General features: G+C 41.3%; 1 protein-coding gene across 1 annotated transcript in view; it reads right to left on the minus strand.

Moving 5' to 3' along the window:
• RNF207 (ring finger protein 207) overlaps positions 1 to 14,480 on the minus strand; it is a 900,262-nt gene that overhangs the window by 478,575 nt on the left and 407,207 nt on the right. Inside the window, exon 6 of the mRNA XM_086921721.1 lies at positions 3,287 to 3,362. Within this exon, the coding sequence (XP_086777847.1) occupies positions 3,287 to 3,362 (76 nt within the window). The remainder of the gene's footprint in view (positions 1 to 3,286; positions 3,363 to 14,480) is intronic.

Consider the following 14,480-nt stretch of genomic DNA (forward strand, 5'->3'; position numbering starts at 1 on the left):
GTCCAACCAAGTCCGGTTTGGTGCAAGGTGGCTGAGCTGCGAACAATGAGCTCGGATCTTTCCAGACCATGTTGCCCAGTGCTCCTAGTAAGTCCTGTGGTCGCAAGCTGTGTTTAAGGCACACTTGCAGCACTGCACTGCCTCGTGTTAATGAGCCTCCTTCTCCTCTGGCAAAGCCCGCAGCAGCTCAGGTAAAACAGCAAGATGCAGACGTTCTAGATCCAACTCGCCCCCTTCACACAGGACACACAGCAACTGCACACACCGCGGCCTTTGCTCAGGTCCGCAGTCTCTCAGTCAGAAGAACCCGGTGTAGTGTATAATGTAGGGTTGAGTGGAACTCCGCGAAATCTTGCAGAGTTTTTATGCAACTCCATGGAATTCCATGGAATAAAACTCAGCGAGTTGCCCCCACCCCTCCTGACTACCAGAAAAGAAAGAATAATTGTAAAGAGGTGGTTGTGGATGAAAGTGGGCCGCAGAATCTACACAGAGACAACACCTACCATAACATATTTTGGACTGCACAGTACATAAACCATTAATCCTGGTTTATTCCCATTAACAATGTCATGTCACACAACTCACCCTGCGTCTCAATATGGAATGTAAGAGAGTTTCAGCCATTGGCACTGGGGCTGCCCACCCGCATTTGCCTCACATTGGCTAATTCATTCAATACGGCTGGCTAAAGCCTGGATCACTGTATTGCCTGTGCTTACTTCCAGTGTGGCTGGTTGTGTGGTGCCAAGCCTAGACACTGCAGCTGATACCATTTTGGCAGTCTTTTATTGCATGTCTCATGGTGCTTAGCCTGGGATCCCCCATACAAAGACCCCCCTTACCAAAAGCACAGTTTGGCCATGGCCGTCTGCGGCCACCTCTGTTGCCTGCTGATGCAGGGATGGTGAACGGCAACCCCCTCACTTCTACACCCACTGAGCACAGAGTGCAGCCAGTCCAACCAGGTATTGAAGTAGAAAAGGCACATTAACTAAATGTGATAATATGTGATGTATATACACCCAGTATTAGATTGTTAATCTTTTACAATGTTTTTAGTACTCACATATAAAAACATGAGTGTGGTCCTGTAAGCAGCTGTTTGACCCTAATTTAGACGATTCATTTTAGTTTTAGTTTTAAAAAAAGTGGTTTCTTGCTGTAACCTTTCAAAGTACTCATGTAGTCTAAAGCAACTGAATCCAAAGTTCAAGATATGAGTGCTTTGGTACCTCTATTCCTTAAATTGAAAGGCAGACCCCTCTTGGCTAAATCAGGGTGGAGAAGGGAGAGCCACGTATGAGCAGCAGAGTGTAAAGAGTGCCCTGTTTGACTATAAGCGAATGATGAGTGGGCCCTGCCCAGTCTTGAGTGGTGTAGATGGAGAGAGAAAAGCACTGCCTAACTGCCTGCACCATGGCCATGGTGTAAGGAGTGTCCTGTTTACCATGAGAAGGGTGAAGATGGGAAGAGTCCTGTCTGATGGAGTCACGGTGTAGAAATATGAAGGAAGAGCCCAGTCTGAATGTAGAAATGTGAAGGAAGAGTCCTGCATGACTGCAGAAAGGGTAATAAGGAAGAGCCCTGTCTGACTGCAGTAATGTGAAGAAGAAAACCCCCCACAGGACTTTAGGAAAGTGAAGAAGGGAGAGTGCTGTCTGGCTGCATCAGGGTGAAAAGGAGAAATTCAAGCTAAATGAACCCCAATGAAGGAAAGGCCTTGCCTTAATGCAGCAGAGGGAGAGGCTTGTTTGACTTTAGAATGGCGAAAAGGGTGAGTGCTGCTTGGCTAAAGAAGGGTGAGGTAGGGAGAGTGCTGTCTGAATAATGGTGTAAGAGGAGCCCTCTCTATCTACAGCAGAGTGAAGAAGGAAAAGCTGATGTATTACTCTGAGGAGAGGTTCAACTGAGTCTGATTGTTTTTTCTAGCACAGAAAGCAGCTGGCTGCATCAACGCTTGTAGTGGAAGGATGCCAGTGGTTGAAGTGGGCGACCTCAAGAGTGGCAATGAGGAGACAATTTTCAGAAATTTTTATTAAAACTTTTATTTAAACAAATGAACCATTAGTGTCCCCCAAAGCTGTGCAGCTCAACATTGTTAATTGTTACTGAGTACTGTCCTACATTTTGCTGTGTGTTATGCTGCACTACAGTATCTAGAAAACATCTTACAAATGTATATACTATGAAACAAAGTAGCTGTGTTTGCTTAGGCATAATGGAGACACACTTGATTATCATAAAATACAATGTCCCCTAGTAAAATTATTTTATTTTGTTCTTGCACGATACACACATTGGGACTCTATCAGAAAGGCATTTTTGGCTATAAACATACATTTATCATGAAAATATCCCCATTTACGCATTCCTGAAATTTACTGAAGGGTTCCTGGTAGGCATAAATGGTTTCAGTATTGCAGGTTTCACCATCATACTTGCAGACCAATCCACAGTAGTAAATCCCATGAAGGCGGTGGGAAGTGGGTCTTATAACGTGTGGTTTGTCTTGTAGGTTTGGGAACACCCACAAACTCATACTTTTGTCAGCATTCCCAAACTCCAATGTGACCTATCCCACCCTGGAAATGTTCAAATATTTATCCCAGTCAAAAGCAAAAGTAACTTCTCTTGAAGGGTGAGAAGAAGACCAAGCACCCCCAGAATTTGGCGGTGGTGGATGGAAAGGGCCTTCTCATTGGAAAATAATGTTTCCCTAGAAAATAATCAAAAAAGAAAAAAGTGGGCATTTACACAGCGCATACCATTACCCCATTGGTAATTCTACAACATGAAGAATTATACACAGGGGAATAGGAGTCCAGGGTTTAATGTCACAGGGTAGATGTCACATGACATCTCCAGTATACTTCAGAATACCTACATCTGTGACAGCTTTCCTGAGGTACTACTGGGAATGCATATGATTTGTAAAAAGTAGTAAATCTGCACCTTCATCCAAGCATTTCTATAACAGTGCACTTTTTTAAAAACTTTATTTGGGACTCAGCTCCATTATGTTTAACTCTACATCTTACAGACTGTAAGATCCTTCCTCTGAAATGACTAGCAGTTAACATGTCATCTAGTAAGCATGTTTCCAGGCCCGTTGGAGCAGTAAGATTCACAATTAGGAACAAAACGTATCACCAATTCTGCAGCCCGCTTGTATTAGGCCTATACCATTGCATATTTTATAAGGGAACACAAATAATTGTATCAAACAAATCATTTAACTTTTCATTATTACGGGAAGTGTTAAAAGGATCTTTACATCACTTACCATGACAGCCTGGTCCAATTTCTCACAGCCCTGAATATATGCTGTTTCAATGTCAATACAGTGAGCGCGGCTTTCTCTAGAGGTGTAAAATACAAAGAATATTCAAGAAATTCCATAAACATATCTACCAATATTCTCATTTGCTCTTCCAATTAAGAGAAATATTCCCAGCTATTTTTTTCAAGCACCTACTCTGAATAAAGACTGCCACAATCATTTAGCATCATACATCTACATTACAACCTCAGCAAATCAGGTTTCACACATTTATCCATCTACATGTCAAGGTAAGAAGAAATAACTTAAAATATCTCTATAAAGTTCAAATATTTATGACGAAGTGTATAAGAAAATTTGGAGAACATTTGCAAAGCTCACATAAAGCGAACGTCATGATTTTTGCTAGGATAATTTCATTTTCTCCCTGGCTAAACATAATCATAAAAATTGAGCAATATGGAGATCAAGAAGGTGTCAATAATGTTTGAATTCAAACCAAACATCAGATCAAGAGATTTTATATGGTCACAGTAATACAATTTGATCTGCAATGTACTTCATCCTACAAATAAGAACTGCAAGAAAGGATTATAAAGCGGCCACCTTAGAAGCTAAGCAAAGGTGGGAAATGGAAAATTGGGACACGCTGAAAATTGCACTAGGGGACAGAGACATGAGGACATTTTTGGGTGTTGTAAATTCTGGTTCATCTATCCCCCAGAGAGCGGTCGAACCGAATTTGGACGAAGAGGTTTGGCGGGAGCATTTTGAATCCCTCTATGCTAAGGAAAAGTTGCCCAAAGATGATTTAACTAATGGCTGTCATTTGGCAGTGGATTGCCCCCTAAACAATCGGGATATAAACCCCCAGTCTGATGGCACTTTGGGCCCAAGTATAAGCATAAATGAAATAAAGGGCGCATTGGCAAAAATAGCCCCGGGTAAAGCACCAGGCATGGCCAAGATTCCTGGGGACCTTTTTAGGAGTGAACCATCTATTTGGGCCCAGTATTTTTGGATGCTTTTTAATGCCATAATGCAGGGCATGAAGATCCCTCCCAGCTGGCTTGGTGCGGAGATAATTCCGATTTTTTAAAAAGGTTCCCCACTTCTCCCAACTAATTATAGACCAATCAGTTTAATAGACATTTCACAAAAAATATTTGCACGAGTCTTGCTCCTCAAGCTACAATCCTGGATGGAAGAGATGGGGGCACTGTCCTCCCTGCAGGCGGGGTTCAGGGAGAAGCCGTCGACCCTGGACCAAGTACTAAGATTGCAATTGTTGCACTGGAAAACCATCTGCCTGGAGGGGGGCAGTCTCTATCTAATATTTGTAGACCTGAGGTCAGCATTTGATTTGGTCCCTAGGGAAAAATTGTGGTTATTTCTTGGTGAGATGGGGGTTCCTACATATTTAATCCAACTCATTAAACGACTCCACAAGGGCAACTATGCCCAAATTAGGCATGGTAAGGATGGAAACCTTACTGTACCCATACCCATTAAACGTGGCGTACGCCAGGGATGCGTGCTCGAGCCAACTTTATTCAGCCTGTACATCAATGGCTTGATTGATGCACTGCTAGCAGAAAAAGACCTAGATGCCCCTAAGTTAGCCTCCCATAAAATTTTGGCAATGATGTTTGCCGATGACACTCTCTTGGTAGCTAAATCACCTATGGGGTTACAAAGGGTTTTGAATAAATTTGAGATATTCTGTAGGGAAAGAGGTTTAGAAATAAACCTACAGAAAACCAAATTTATGGTGTTTAATTGTCCAAAAAGCACACGCCCAAACCCTTCATTAAACGGTAAACCCCTCGAAAGAGTGTCATCCTTCATTTATTTAGGCATTACAATCACTGAGACCATGGATTGGGGGGCTCACATCACGAAATCAACACAAAAATTAGCGCAATATACAGGTGGCATCATGCAGGTTTTTAGCAAGTCTAGCAAGAGCGCAGTTAGCCCGGCACTAGAAATCTATAAGGCTCAGGCTCGAGGTGGGGCACTATATGGCGCAAAGCTATGAGGCCATCTTAAGCTTGAGACCCTATAACAGCTGGAGAATCAATACCTCAGACAGTTGTTTAAGTTGCCAGGTGGCACTCCGCTAATTCCGATTCGATTAGATACAGGAATAATGGCAATTGCAGAAGTGTCGAGCATTAAACCCGTAATGTATTGGCGTCTCTTGTGGACTACTCCCGAACCTTTACCTTATAGGGAGGAATTGTCTGAGGTAATGATGGTACGGGGTGCTGCCAAGCTTCCCTGGTTTGTTCATATTAAACACTTGTTGGCTAGTATGGGCCTGGGGGATTGTTGGGCTGAGCCTGACCTAGACTGTTCTTTAATATCAAGGAAACACATGAAGGTACACTACGAAGAGTATAGAATGGCTCAACTTCACTCTTGTTCCAAAACAGGGAAATTAACTAGAGCTTTGCTAGTCATAATAGATACTTTTTGCATTGAGACGGTATTAGACCTTATTAAACCAGCTGCGGCAAGGAAGCTCTACTTACAGTTCAGGTTCGGGGTGCTTCCTATCCGCTGTTTTACATCTAAGTGGAGAGATCAGCAAGTGGCACATTGCCCGGCATGTGATCACCCTGAAGAATCAGTGCTCCACGTTTTCTTTAGTTGCCCAGGCTATTATGAAGCAAGGAAACGCTGGCTGGTACAGACCTGCAGGAATCTTGGTAATAGGCACTGTTTTCAAGTATTTAGGATATTGAAATATGACCTCAGTATCCAGATTGCCTATTTAGTTGCAGGATTCCTGTTCTCTATGTGGTGTACCAGAAGGGTCTTTCTGAAATTACGATGTATTGGTGTATCAAAAGGGCACATAAAAATGTTATCCTTGTAACTTGGCATAATCTTCCTCCGTCGCTTAGTACAGTTTTATATACAAGGGCTTCCTTTTTTATAAATCTTTTTTAGCTAATTTATGTACTTATTTATTCGCACTATGCACTTTCCGAAACCAAACATGTATCCCTCGCCTAGTAACAACCCCTAAATATTGAACGCACTTTTATACGATAATTATGTGTACAATGAATTCCACTGCTTTTTTTAATTTGTTGTTTGCATGCTCTGATGTAATTTTGGAAATGATTGGTTCCCGGTGCCTGTACTTTTTAGGTCATATTGACCAAAATAAAGTTTTTTTGAACTGAACTGACTTCATCCTATGCATTATTTTTTGTAGATTTCAGGCATTACCCACACCCAACTATCTGGAGAATTGGCATGCCTCCCCAGTCCACAAATACCCGGTGCTCTGCCAAAAACACCACCCAAGTAGCTGGGGTCGCTCCCTTTCCCAAATTCACAAATCTTGTCCTACCTTCACACAATACATTATTTTTTATCTTGTTCCCTCCTAAGTTCTCGATCAAAAATCCTGTTAGGAGTGGAAGGAAATTTCATTGAATGACAGCCTTGGCAGGAATTTTGTATTAAAAAACCCAAATGCAAAAGCTATAGCTTTTGAAATAAAAGATCAGCAACAATTTTCATTATTGCAGATTACAGCTAACAAAATAACACTTAGGGAACATTGAGATGTTGGGGGGGAACTGAAAATCCTACTGTTTCTGAATTCCCTCCAAAATACCTTCCCTGTGGTTGGAAGAAGTTCATCCAATGGCTTATTCTTCATGTGTAGAGTTTCCTCCAGTAGTTAAAGAAGTTTCAGTTCCCTCCAAACAAAAAAAGGCTATTATTATCATGGTTAGGTACCTGTTTTATCCCTTTAAGTTTATTGTTTGTAATGAAGTCATGTCTAATGTTCTGGCTCTGTTTACCTGGTGTTCACTGTTGCCCAGTTGAGCATTCCCTTCTGGTTTCTCTGCTGGACAGCAGTGTCACCACCCGCTCCTTCCTACTCTTTGTGGGTTTTATCTGTTATATAAACTTTTATCCAAATAATAAACCCTACATTTTGAACACATTATTGAGTGCTTGTTTACATGTTGCCTTCTGACATTACATAAATTTGGCAACAATAAGAAATTGGAGACGCACCTTTGCAAAATAAACTCACCTAAGGAAACCATTTCGTTATTGAATTGATCAACAGGACAAGTGAGGCGCAGAACTTTACGGACCATAAGGCAAAGGTATTTCAAACTATAAATGTTTATTGAAAATAGTGAGAGATAAGGCCTCACCATTAGAGTTTGTTTCCTTGACACACGACACTGTGTATTGGGCGCGTGAAAGTGCAGAGAGCAAGTGAAGGCAGTATGACATCTTAGCGCATGTCTTCAGCGCTCACCCTTGTGCGCACAGCCGATTTCAATATACGCATCAGGATACAACGCGTATACGTCAAAACAAAGTATTCTGGGTCTTAAAAGGACTAGACCACATTCAGGCTACTGTTGCAGGAAATAGGAGAAGTACACACCCAAAGGATATGAGCATTGAAGCCCAAAAGTCAAATGTGAACAATATAAATTGAAGGAAGTAATTTAAAAAAATAAAAGTTTTATGGAAAGGCACGTTGGCAAATATTATGCATGTCTATTTAATTGCCAACTCACTGCGGCAACTACAAAAGAATGAAATTAACTTAGAATGGTAAACTTTAACATTCTAATGTCTTTTTAATTCTGTGCGTGGCAGCCATTTTCCTTCTTTGTTGCTGCTCACAGCTGAGATAAGTTCACATTTTAATACTGCTTACTTTTCTGGGAAAGACACTGTTTTGTCTGTGTTCAAGTGTGATGTTTGAGTTGGGTTATGCTCGATTGATTAGAAATGTATTTTAGAACTATCTATGTGAAATTTGAATCTATATTTTTCAATCCTTACCAAGACGGCAGAATACATTTTTACAAATAGGTTAATTGCTTGTGAGGCTGTAAAGTAAAACACACGATAAACTTGAAGGTGTTACTTTATTTCCTGTCAAATACGACACACCGGGAAGAGCGCTCCGGTCACCAGCTCAAAACCATGGACAGCTGCAACTGCCCTCATCAACTGTTAACTAACTGTCAGATGGCAAAGAACAAACGCCATCTGACGTAATGTATGCAAATGAGGGGGTCGCGCGGCAGGGACGGGAGCATGCAGGGGACAATTGCAAACGGGAAGATACCACCGTAACACATCTCCTTCCAAAGGGAAAGAAGGGAAAAAAGGTGGAAAAAACATGTAACTGTTAGTCACACAAGATCCTTGTAATACATGAGTCTGTTCACAAAGCGACCATGTAGACACGGGTAAATGGTTACTTCCCCGTTGTCGTCATCTGTGGTTAGTCCACTACGGACCCCTAGTTGTCTTCTGTTCCAAATTCACCGGTGGTGTTGCTGTCAAAGAGGTTCATTTGTTCCGTAAAGGCCAACACAATGTCCTGACCATCCTCCAACGTGGACGAATGAACTTCACAGGAGGATTCGGTTGAGTCTTCTGATCCCCTGAACTCGTGCTCACCCGCAAAGCCATTATGCATCCAGTCAGCTCCTAAGTTTACTTCATGGTGTGGGCATTGTACGTGTTTATGTGCCTCTTTACTCTCTTCCTCTGACTCCTCATAGTTCAAACAGCCCCAGCAATCCTTTTTCCTATCGTCCTTTCCTCTGTATGTATCTTGTTTTATTTTGAATTTGTCCATAGCTGCTTCTCTTTTCCATTTCTTATTCCTTGCAGCTCTTTTCCATCCTACATCGACCTTAGATGGTGGTGTTCTTGCACTTAACAACTCAAACCTGGTTATTTGTGTACTGTTGTTTTGCGCCAGCCCACTCACAGATTCAGTAACGTTTTGATTTAGCGTTATTCCAAATTTTTCCTGCTCCTTCCACCCCAGTACAGAGGGTCCATTTTCTGAGATGTATACCGTACTCATTGTACCTCTCTCCTTGTAACTCAATTCCAACTCTCTGCATCCTATTAAGTTAATGTCCTAACCCGAGTATGTTTTCAGGGATATGTCTGCTTCTTTTAATTCATTCCCTAGTGTTTCTGCTAATTTACTCTTCCATATACTTGTGATAACCATAGTATAATGTGACCCTGAATCAGCGATTATATCTATTTTTACTCCACCTATGTTGATGGCACACTCTGGTTTTATTTTACTTTTGTTCGCTTCCTCTTTGTTACCTGCATCTTCCCTGAACATTTTGTATCTTTGTACATCAACAGACACCACTTGCTTATAATGATCATCTAAGTCTTCCATTACATCCTCAAATACATTCCTTTCTGCTCCCTCATGGACTTTCTTTTCATATAGTACACTTTTTTACCACCTGTTCCTAAACTGTGTAACAATATCTTCACCTTTTCCTCTGGTTTTAATGGTTCTTCCTCCTAGTCAAATATGGATAAATAATTGCAAAAATATTCCTTCCACTCTTCCCATTTAGCCATTGTTGTACCATCCCCTTTCAAAAATGGCTCAGGTGGCAGTAATTTATACATTTTGATTTTATTCTTGTTAATTTAGCTATCAATCCTAATATTGTTCACAGTTCTATTTATTCTTTCTCTTTTATTTGTTCAAAAAAAAATGCGATTTATTCTTGTTGTTCACTGCAAAGGATACTTTAAAAATTTTTTTTACTCATCCAGTAGATTTCACTCTAAACGATGTTATCCGCGTTGCACACTAAAGGTGATGCTGTGTAGTCTAGTTGTTCTTTCTCTCACAATTTCACCCAGTGAGATGACGTCCCGCGCTTAGAAGTGTAGTTCAGATTATCCACTCATAGTTCCCTTAGTTTATGCGCTCAATACAATTGTTCCTTAGATGTGAGATTTTCTCCTTAACTTTTACTTGAGTTTATAGATTATATTTTTCTTTCAATATTAACCATGCGTTTAATTTGCTTCACGACACAGTGACTTTCAAACTCAAAATGGTCCCTTAACGCCAGTACGTAATCATGTCTGTTCCTGAATGAACGTTGTAGTTCTGAGAAAATCACACCTCGCACGCTTAATGCGCTGCTTCAGATCAATTTCAAACGCGGTTTCAGAGATTTAACTTTATTCCCTGCTCCGCTCACTACTCCTCCACCCGGCTTCAATGGCTCACCTCATAAGCCACGCGTTTGATTAGTTTAACTACGCGGTGACTTTCATACTCAAAATGGCCTCATGCCAGTATTTAATCAAGTTTCTTCTTGGATGAATGCTGTAGTTCTGAGGAGAAATACTTCGCATGCTTTATGCGCTACTTCAGATCAATTTCAAACGCGGTTTCAGAGATTTAACTTTGTTCCCTGCTCCGCTCACAACTCCTCCACCCAGCTTCCAAGGCTCACCTCATGATCTTGCGCAGATTCCAGTGCTCATCTACTTCGGGTCTTACTTTTCTGTACTATTTCATATTAACGAGAACGCCCAAAGTTCAATCAGTATTCACCGGTCACATTTAATCCGCTCATAGTCCAAGGCTGACTTTATCAACTTCACTCATAAATTAAACTTGCCGAGATTCACGGAGGCTGCTCTGTTACCTTAACTCAATAATACTTCGTGTATGGAAATACACGCTTCACGATGCCGTTACACTCCTTGTATCTTCATCTTAAAATATTCCTCAAGTTGTGGGTTCTCTGGTGTGCCGTCCTCGTCGAAAAATTAGCAAAGTAAAACAGACGATAAACTTGAAGGTGTTACTTTATTTCCTGTCAAATACGACACACCGGGAAGAGCGCTCTGGTCACCAGCTCAAAATCATGGACAGCTGCAACTGCCCTCATCAACTGTTAACTAACTGTCAGATGGCAAAGTACAAACGCCATCTGACGTAATGTATGCAAATGAGGGGGTCGCGCGGCAGGGACGGGAGCATGCAGGGGACAATTGCAAACGGGAAGATACCAACATAACAGAGGCCTCAATCTTTATCCTTTTGGGCCCTTGAAATGTAGTTGCTTGCGCTTTTTCCCCAAAGCAAGAGTATGGCTGTTTTCTGGAGGCTTTTATCTCAGATGGACAGATTGAGCCTCTGGCTGTCCGTTCGCATCGGAGAGAGAGGCATTTAAGGCATTTTAAGCGCGGCGTCGCTGTGAATATTTAATCTGGACAAGCGCGTGCCGGAGGGTTTTTCTTCTCCTGCGCATGCAGACCATAGCAATCATGCCTAAACAAATTCACAGGCGAACGCTCTCTTACTTTTAAGCGTATCGCGTTACGCGCTCACCTTGGTTAATAATAAAGAAGAATGTATTCTAACATATTCTCACTTACCCGATAGGAAGAGCAGGCACGAAGGTCTTTTTCTGCTTGTAGGACACTGTAGGAGTGTCACATGATGCGGCAGCCCTTTTAAGTTAGTTCTGCTTAGGGAAATTAAATACAGTTTTGTCAGCCATCTTTTGGACTAGGAAAAGAGGCTGAGAGACCATTATTTTCAGTCAGACTGTGGAGATCAGGAGGCAACAGTTGATTGGTGTTGGCCTGGAGTTGTTCTGTTAGAGGAAGGTACATTTTTGGTGTAAAGGCTTGACTCTTGAGATTGATATTGTTTTTTTTAAAATGACTTTTGTTAGACGCTAGGAATAATGGAGCAGAATAAAGATATTGATGGTACTGTGGAAGTGAGAGTACAGGAATGTGTTGAAAAGGCTGTCTCTGCATTGGCGTCACAGTTGGGAAAGAAACTGGATGACTGAATTGATAAGTTAGAAAGGAGATTTGGTAATAGAGTTACTGAAGATCAATTTTGGTCTGTTGAAGAGGTATTTGATGACACCTCTGCAAGTGGAAGTGGGAAGAAGGTTACCCAGAAGAGAAAACATCTGGGAAAAGACAAGGTGATAAAAGATAAAGGGGCCTTTAATCAGAAAGGCATTGGGAATTCAACACGTAAGGAGTTGAGTGATCAGGATGTAAAGTCCACAAAAGGAGATTGCAAAGCAATCATTTGCGATGAGTCCTCAAGTATTGGGGATATCATAATTTCATGCACATTAGATTTTGATTCCTCGGAGGAGGAGAATGATAGAAGTAAGAGAGTTAAATTAGAGAGAGACAAGACTATTTTGGATCAGGTTTTGGATCCTTTAGGGGAGATTATGTTTGACCCTAACACTATCCAGCACCCACTCTCTCCTCAATGGGTCCCAGCCAAACATGTGGCACAGTATTTTAAATACTGGATTAGAAAAGAAATGCCAAAGGAAGTTAGGACTAGACTCCGCTCAGAGTGTCCGAGACCCTTCTTAGCATATAAGGTGGCTTACACACCTGAATTGGATATAAACATGCTGACCTTCTTATATAAGCATTGGCATAGTCAATAGGTCTCGCCTTTGCGACCTTATAAGTGTTTAGCCATAGATATTGACTTTAGGCTGTGCTGTGTACAGAAGTCTGCAGCATGCTGAAAAGTTATAATAAAGAAGTGTCAGAAGCATTTTTGTTACCTTATATATGACCAAGAAAGCATTATGTACAACTGAACAACCATATTCAAAAAGTATTAACAATAAATAATAATAATAATAATCTTTATTGCGTGATTTAAAAATAAACCATTGCAAGTACAAAACATTTAAAAAGTTCAAGATTGCATTTAGAATGTTACATTCATTAAAAATCAGTATGTATAGATGATAACAAATGAAACTTCCATTTTAAAAAGTCATATTCATAAAAAGCCAGCAACAGCAAGTGAAATTTTGGCAGCATTATTCCAATGGGGGATCGCAAACTCTGGGCAGCTCAGCAAGTTTTTTTGCAGCGCGCTCCATGAATCTTACTAGCGCACAATTTAATTTAGTGTTCCTAGGGTCGAAACAGGCCAAAACTGCTGCTCTACAGCTTCTAATCATGTTTCTATTCCAATGATGCTTTAGTAGGGCCCGTCTCTCTGTCAATAGTAGAGGGCACAGGCATATGATGTGTATAATGTCTTCTTTGTGGGTCCCACAAAGTCGGCATTGAACTTTTCCATGTTCTCTTTTCCATTTTGGCCAATGAGTCAACAGGTTAATAACTCCCAGTCTCAGTTTTAAAAAACGTAGTTTCGTCCGAGCACTGAACGATGTAGTAAGGTACGGCTGTGGGATTAGCAAGGCATAGGATTGAAGGGTCATCCACCCATGACTTCTTTTTGCAAGGCTGGCTTTGTCTTCCACTATTGACAATTGTTTGGTGCTGATTTTCGCTAGCCTTTTAAATTCCATCTGACTAGCGTGCAAGTTCCAGAGGTCATTTAGGCACAGGGTTTTTAAGCCGTTTGACCAGTATTCATGTCCTGCTTGCCATGAGTGTTATCAATGCTGGCCCACAAATGGTATCCTAAACTTCCCTCCTTTGATAACCTCAATTTGTGACAGCACACGAGGAAAGACATGGCTCTGGCCAATTGTTGTTTGCAGATGCCAAGTTCCAACCTAATTTGTGCCGGTGATGTATGGTTTGGTAATTTGAACACAGACCTGTAGATCTTAGTAATTATTTTATCTAGATGGTCACTATCCAATCCTTTTAATGCTTCGCTTCCGTAAGTTAAGGTAGGAATGATTTTTGCCTGAGCCGCCTGTAGTGTGGGTGCAAGAGTAGGGCCTTGTAGTTTCTTTTGAATTAGTCCGATTGCAAAAGCGAGTGCCGTACCCTTCCTTTTTTGCTCTTCAAGGTGGGATTTGTATTTTCCATTGTTGTTGAAAGTGACTCCAAGGTACCTTTGGCTATTTGATTCGACAATGCTTTCATTATTCAAAGCCCAAGACAGTTTCTTGACTTTCCTTGAGTGCACCGCTAAAATTTTCGTCTTCCTGTTGTTGATGCGAAGCTCATTGTCATTAGAGTAGTCGGAAGTAGCATCCAAAAGTCTTTGCATTCCGATCTTTGTTTTGCTTAACAGTACCACGTCATCAGCATATAATAGATTTGTCAGCGGCAAGCCAGATAGTTTGGGAGCGTGGGAGTTGACCTTATTAAGAGCTTCAGGGAGGTCAGCTAAGAAAAGATTAAAAAGAGTCGGGGCCAAGACACAACCCTGTTTGAGGCCTTTTTTCGTCGGAATCGGGCGAGACAATCTTGAGCCGTCCCCGATCTTAATTCTAACCCATGTGTCCTGGTGTAGGAGTTGTATGGCTCTTAGGAGGGCCTCTGGAATATTAAGTCTGGACAACTTCTGCCAGAGTTTACTTCTGTTGACATTGTCAAAAGCCGCTTGGTAGTCAATAAACCCCATATAAAGTGA

Source organism: Lissotriton vulgaris, chromosome 5 (assembly GCF_964263255.1).
Source record: "Lissotriton vulgaris chromosome 5, aLisVul1.2, whole genome shotgun sequence".
Taxonomy (NCBI): Eukaryota; Metazoa; Chordata; class Amphibia; order Caudata; family Salamandridae; genus Lissotriton; species Lissotriton vulgaris.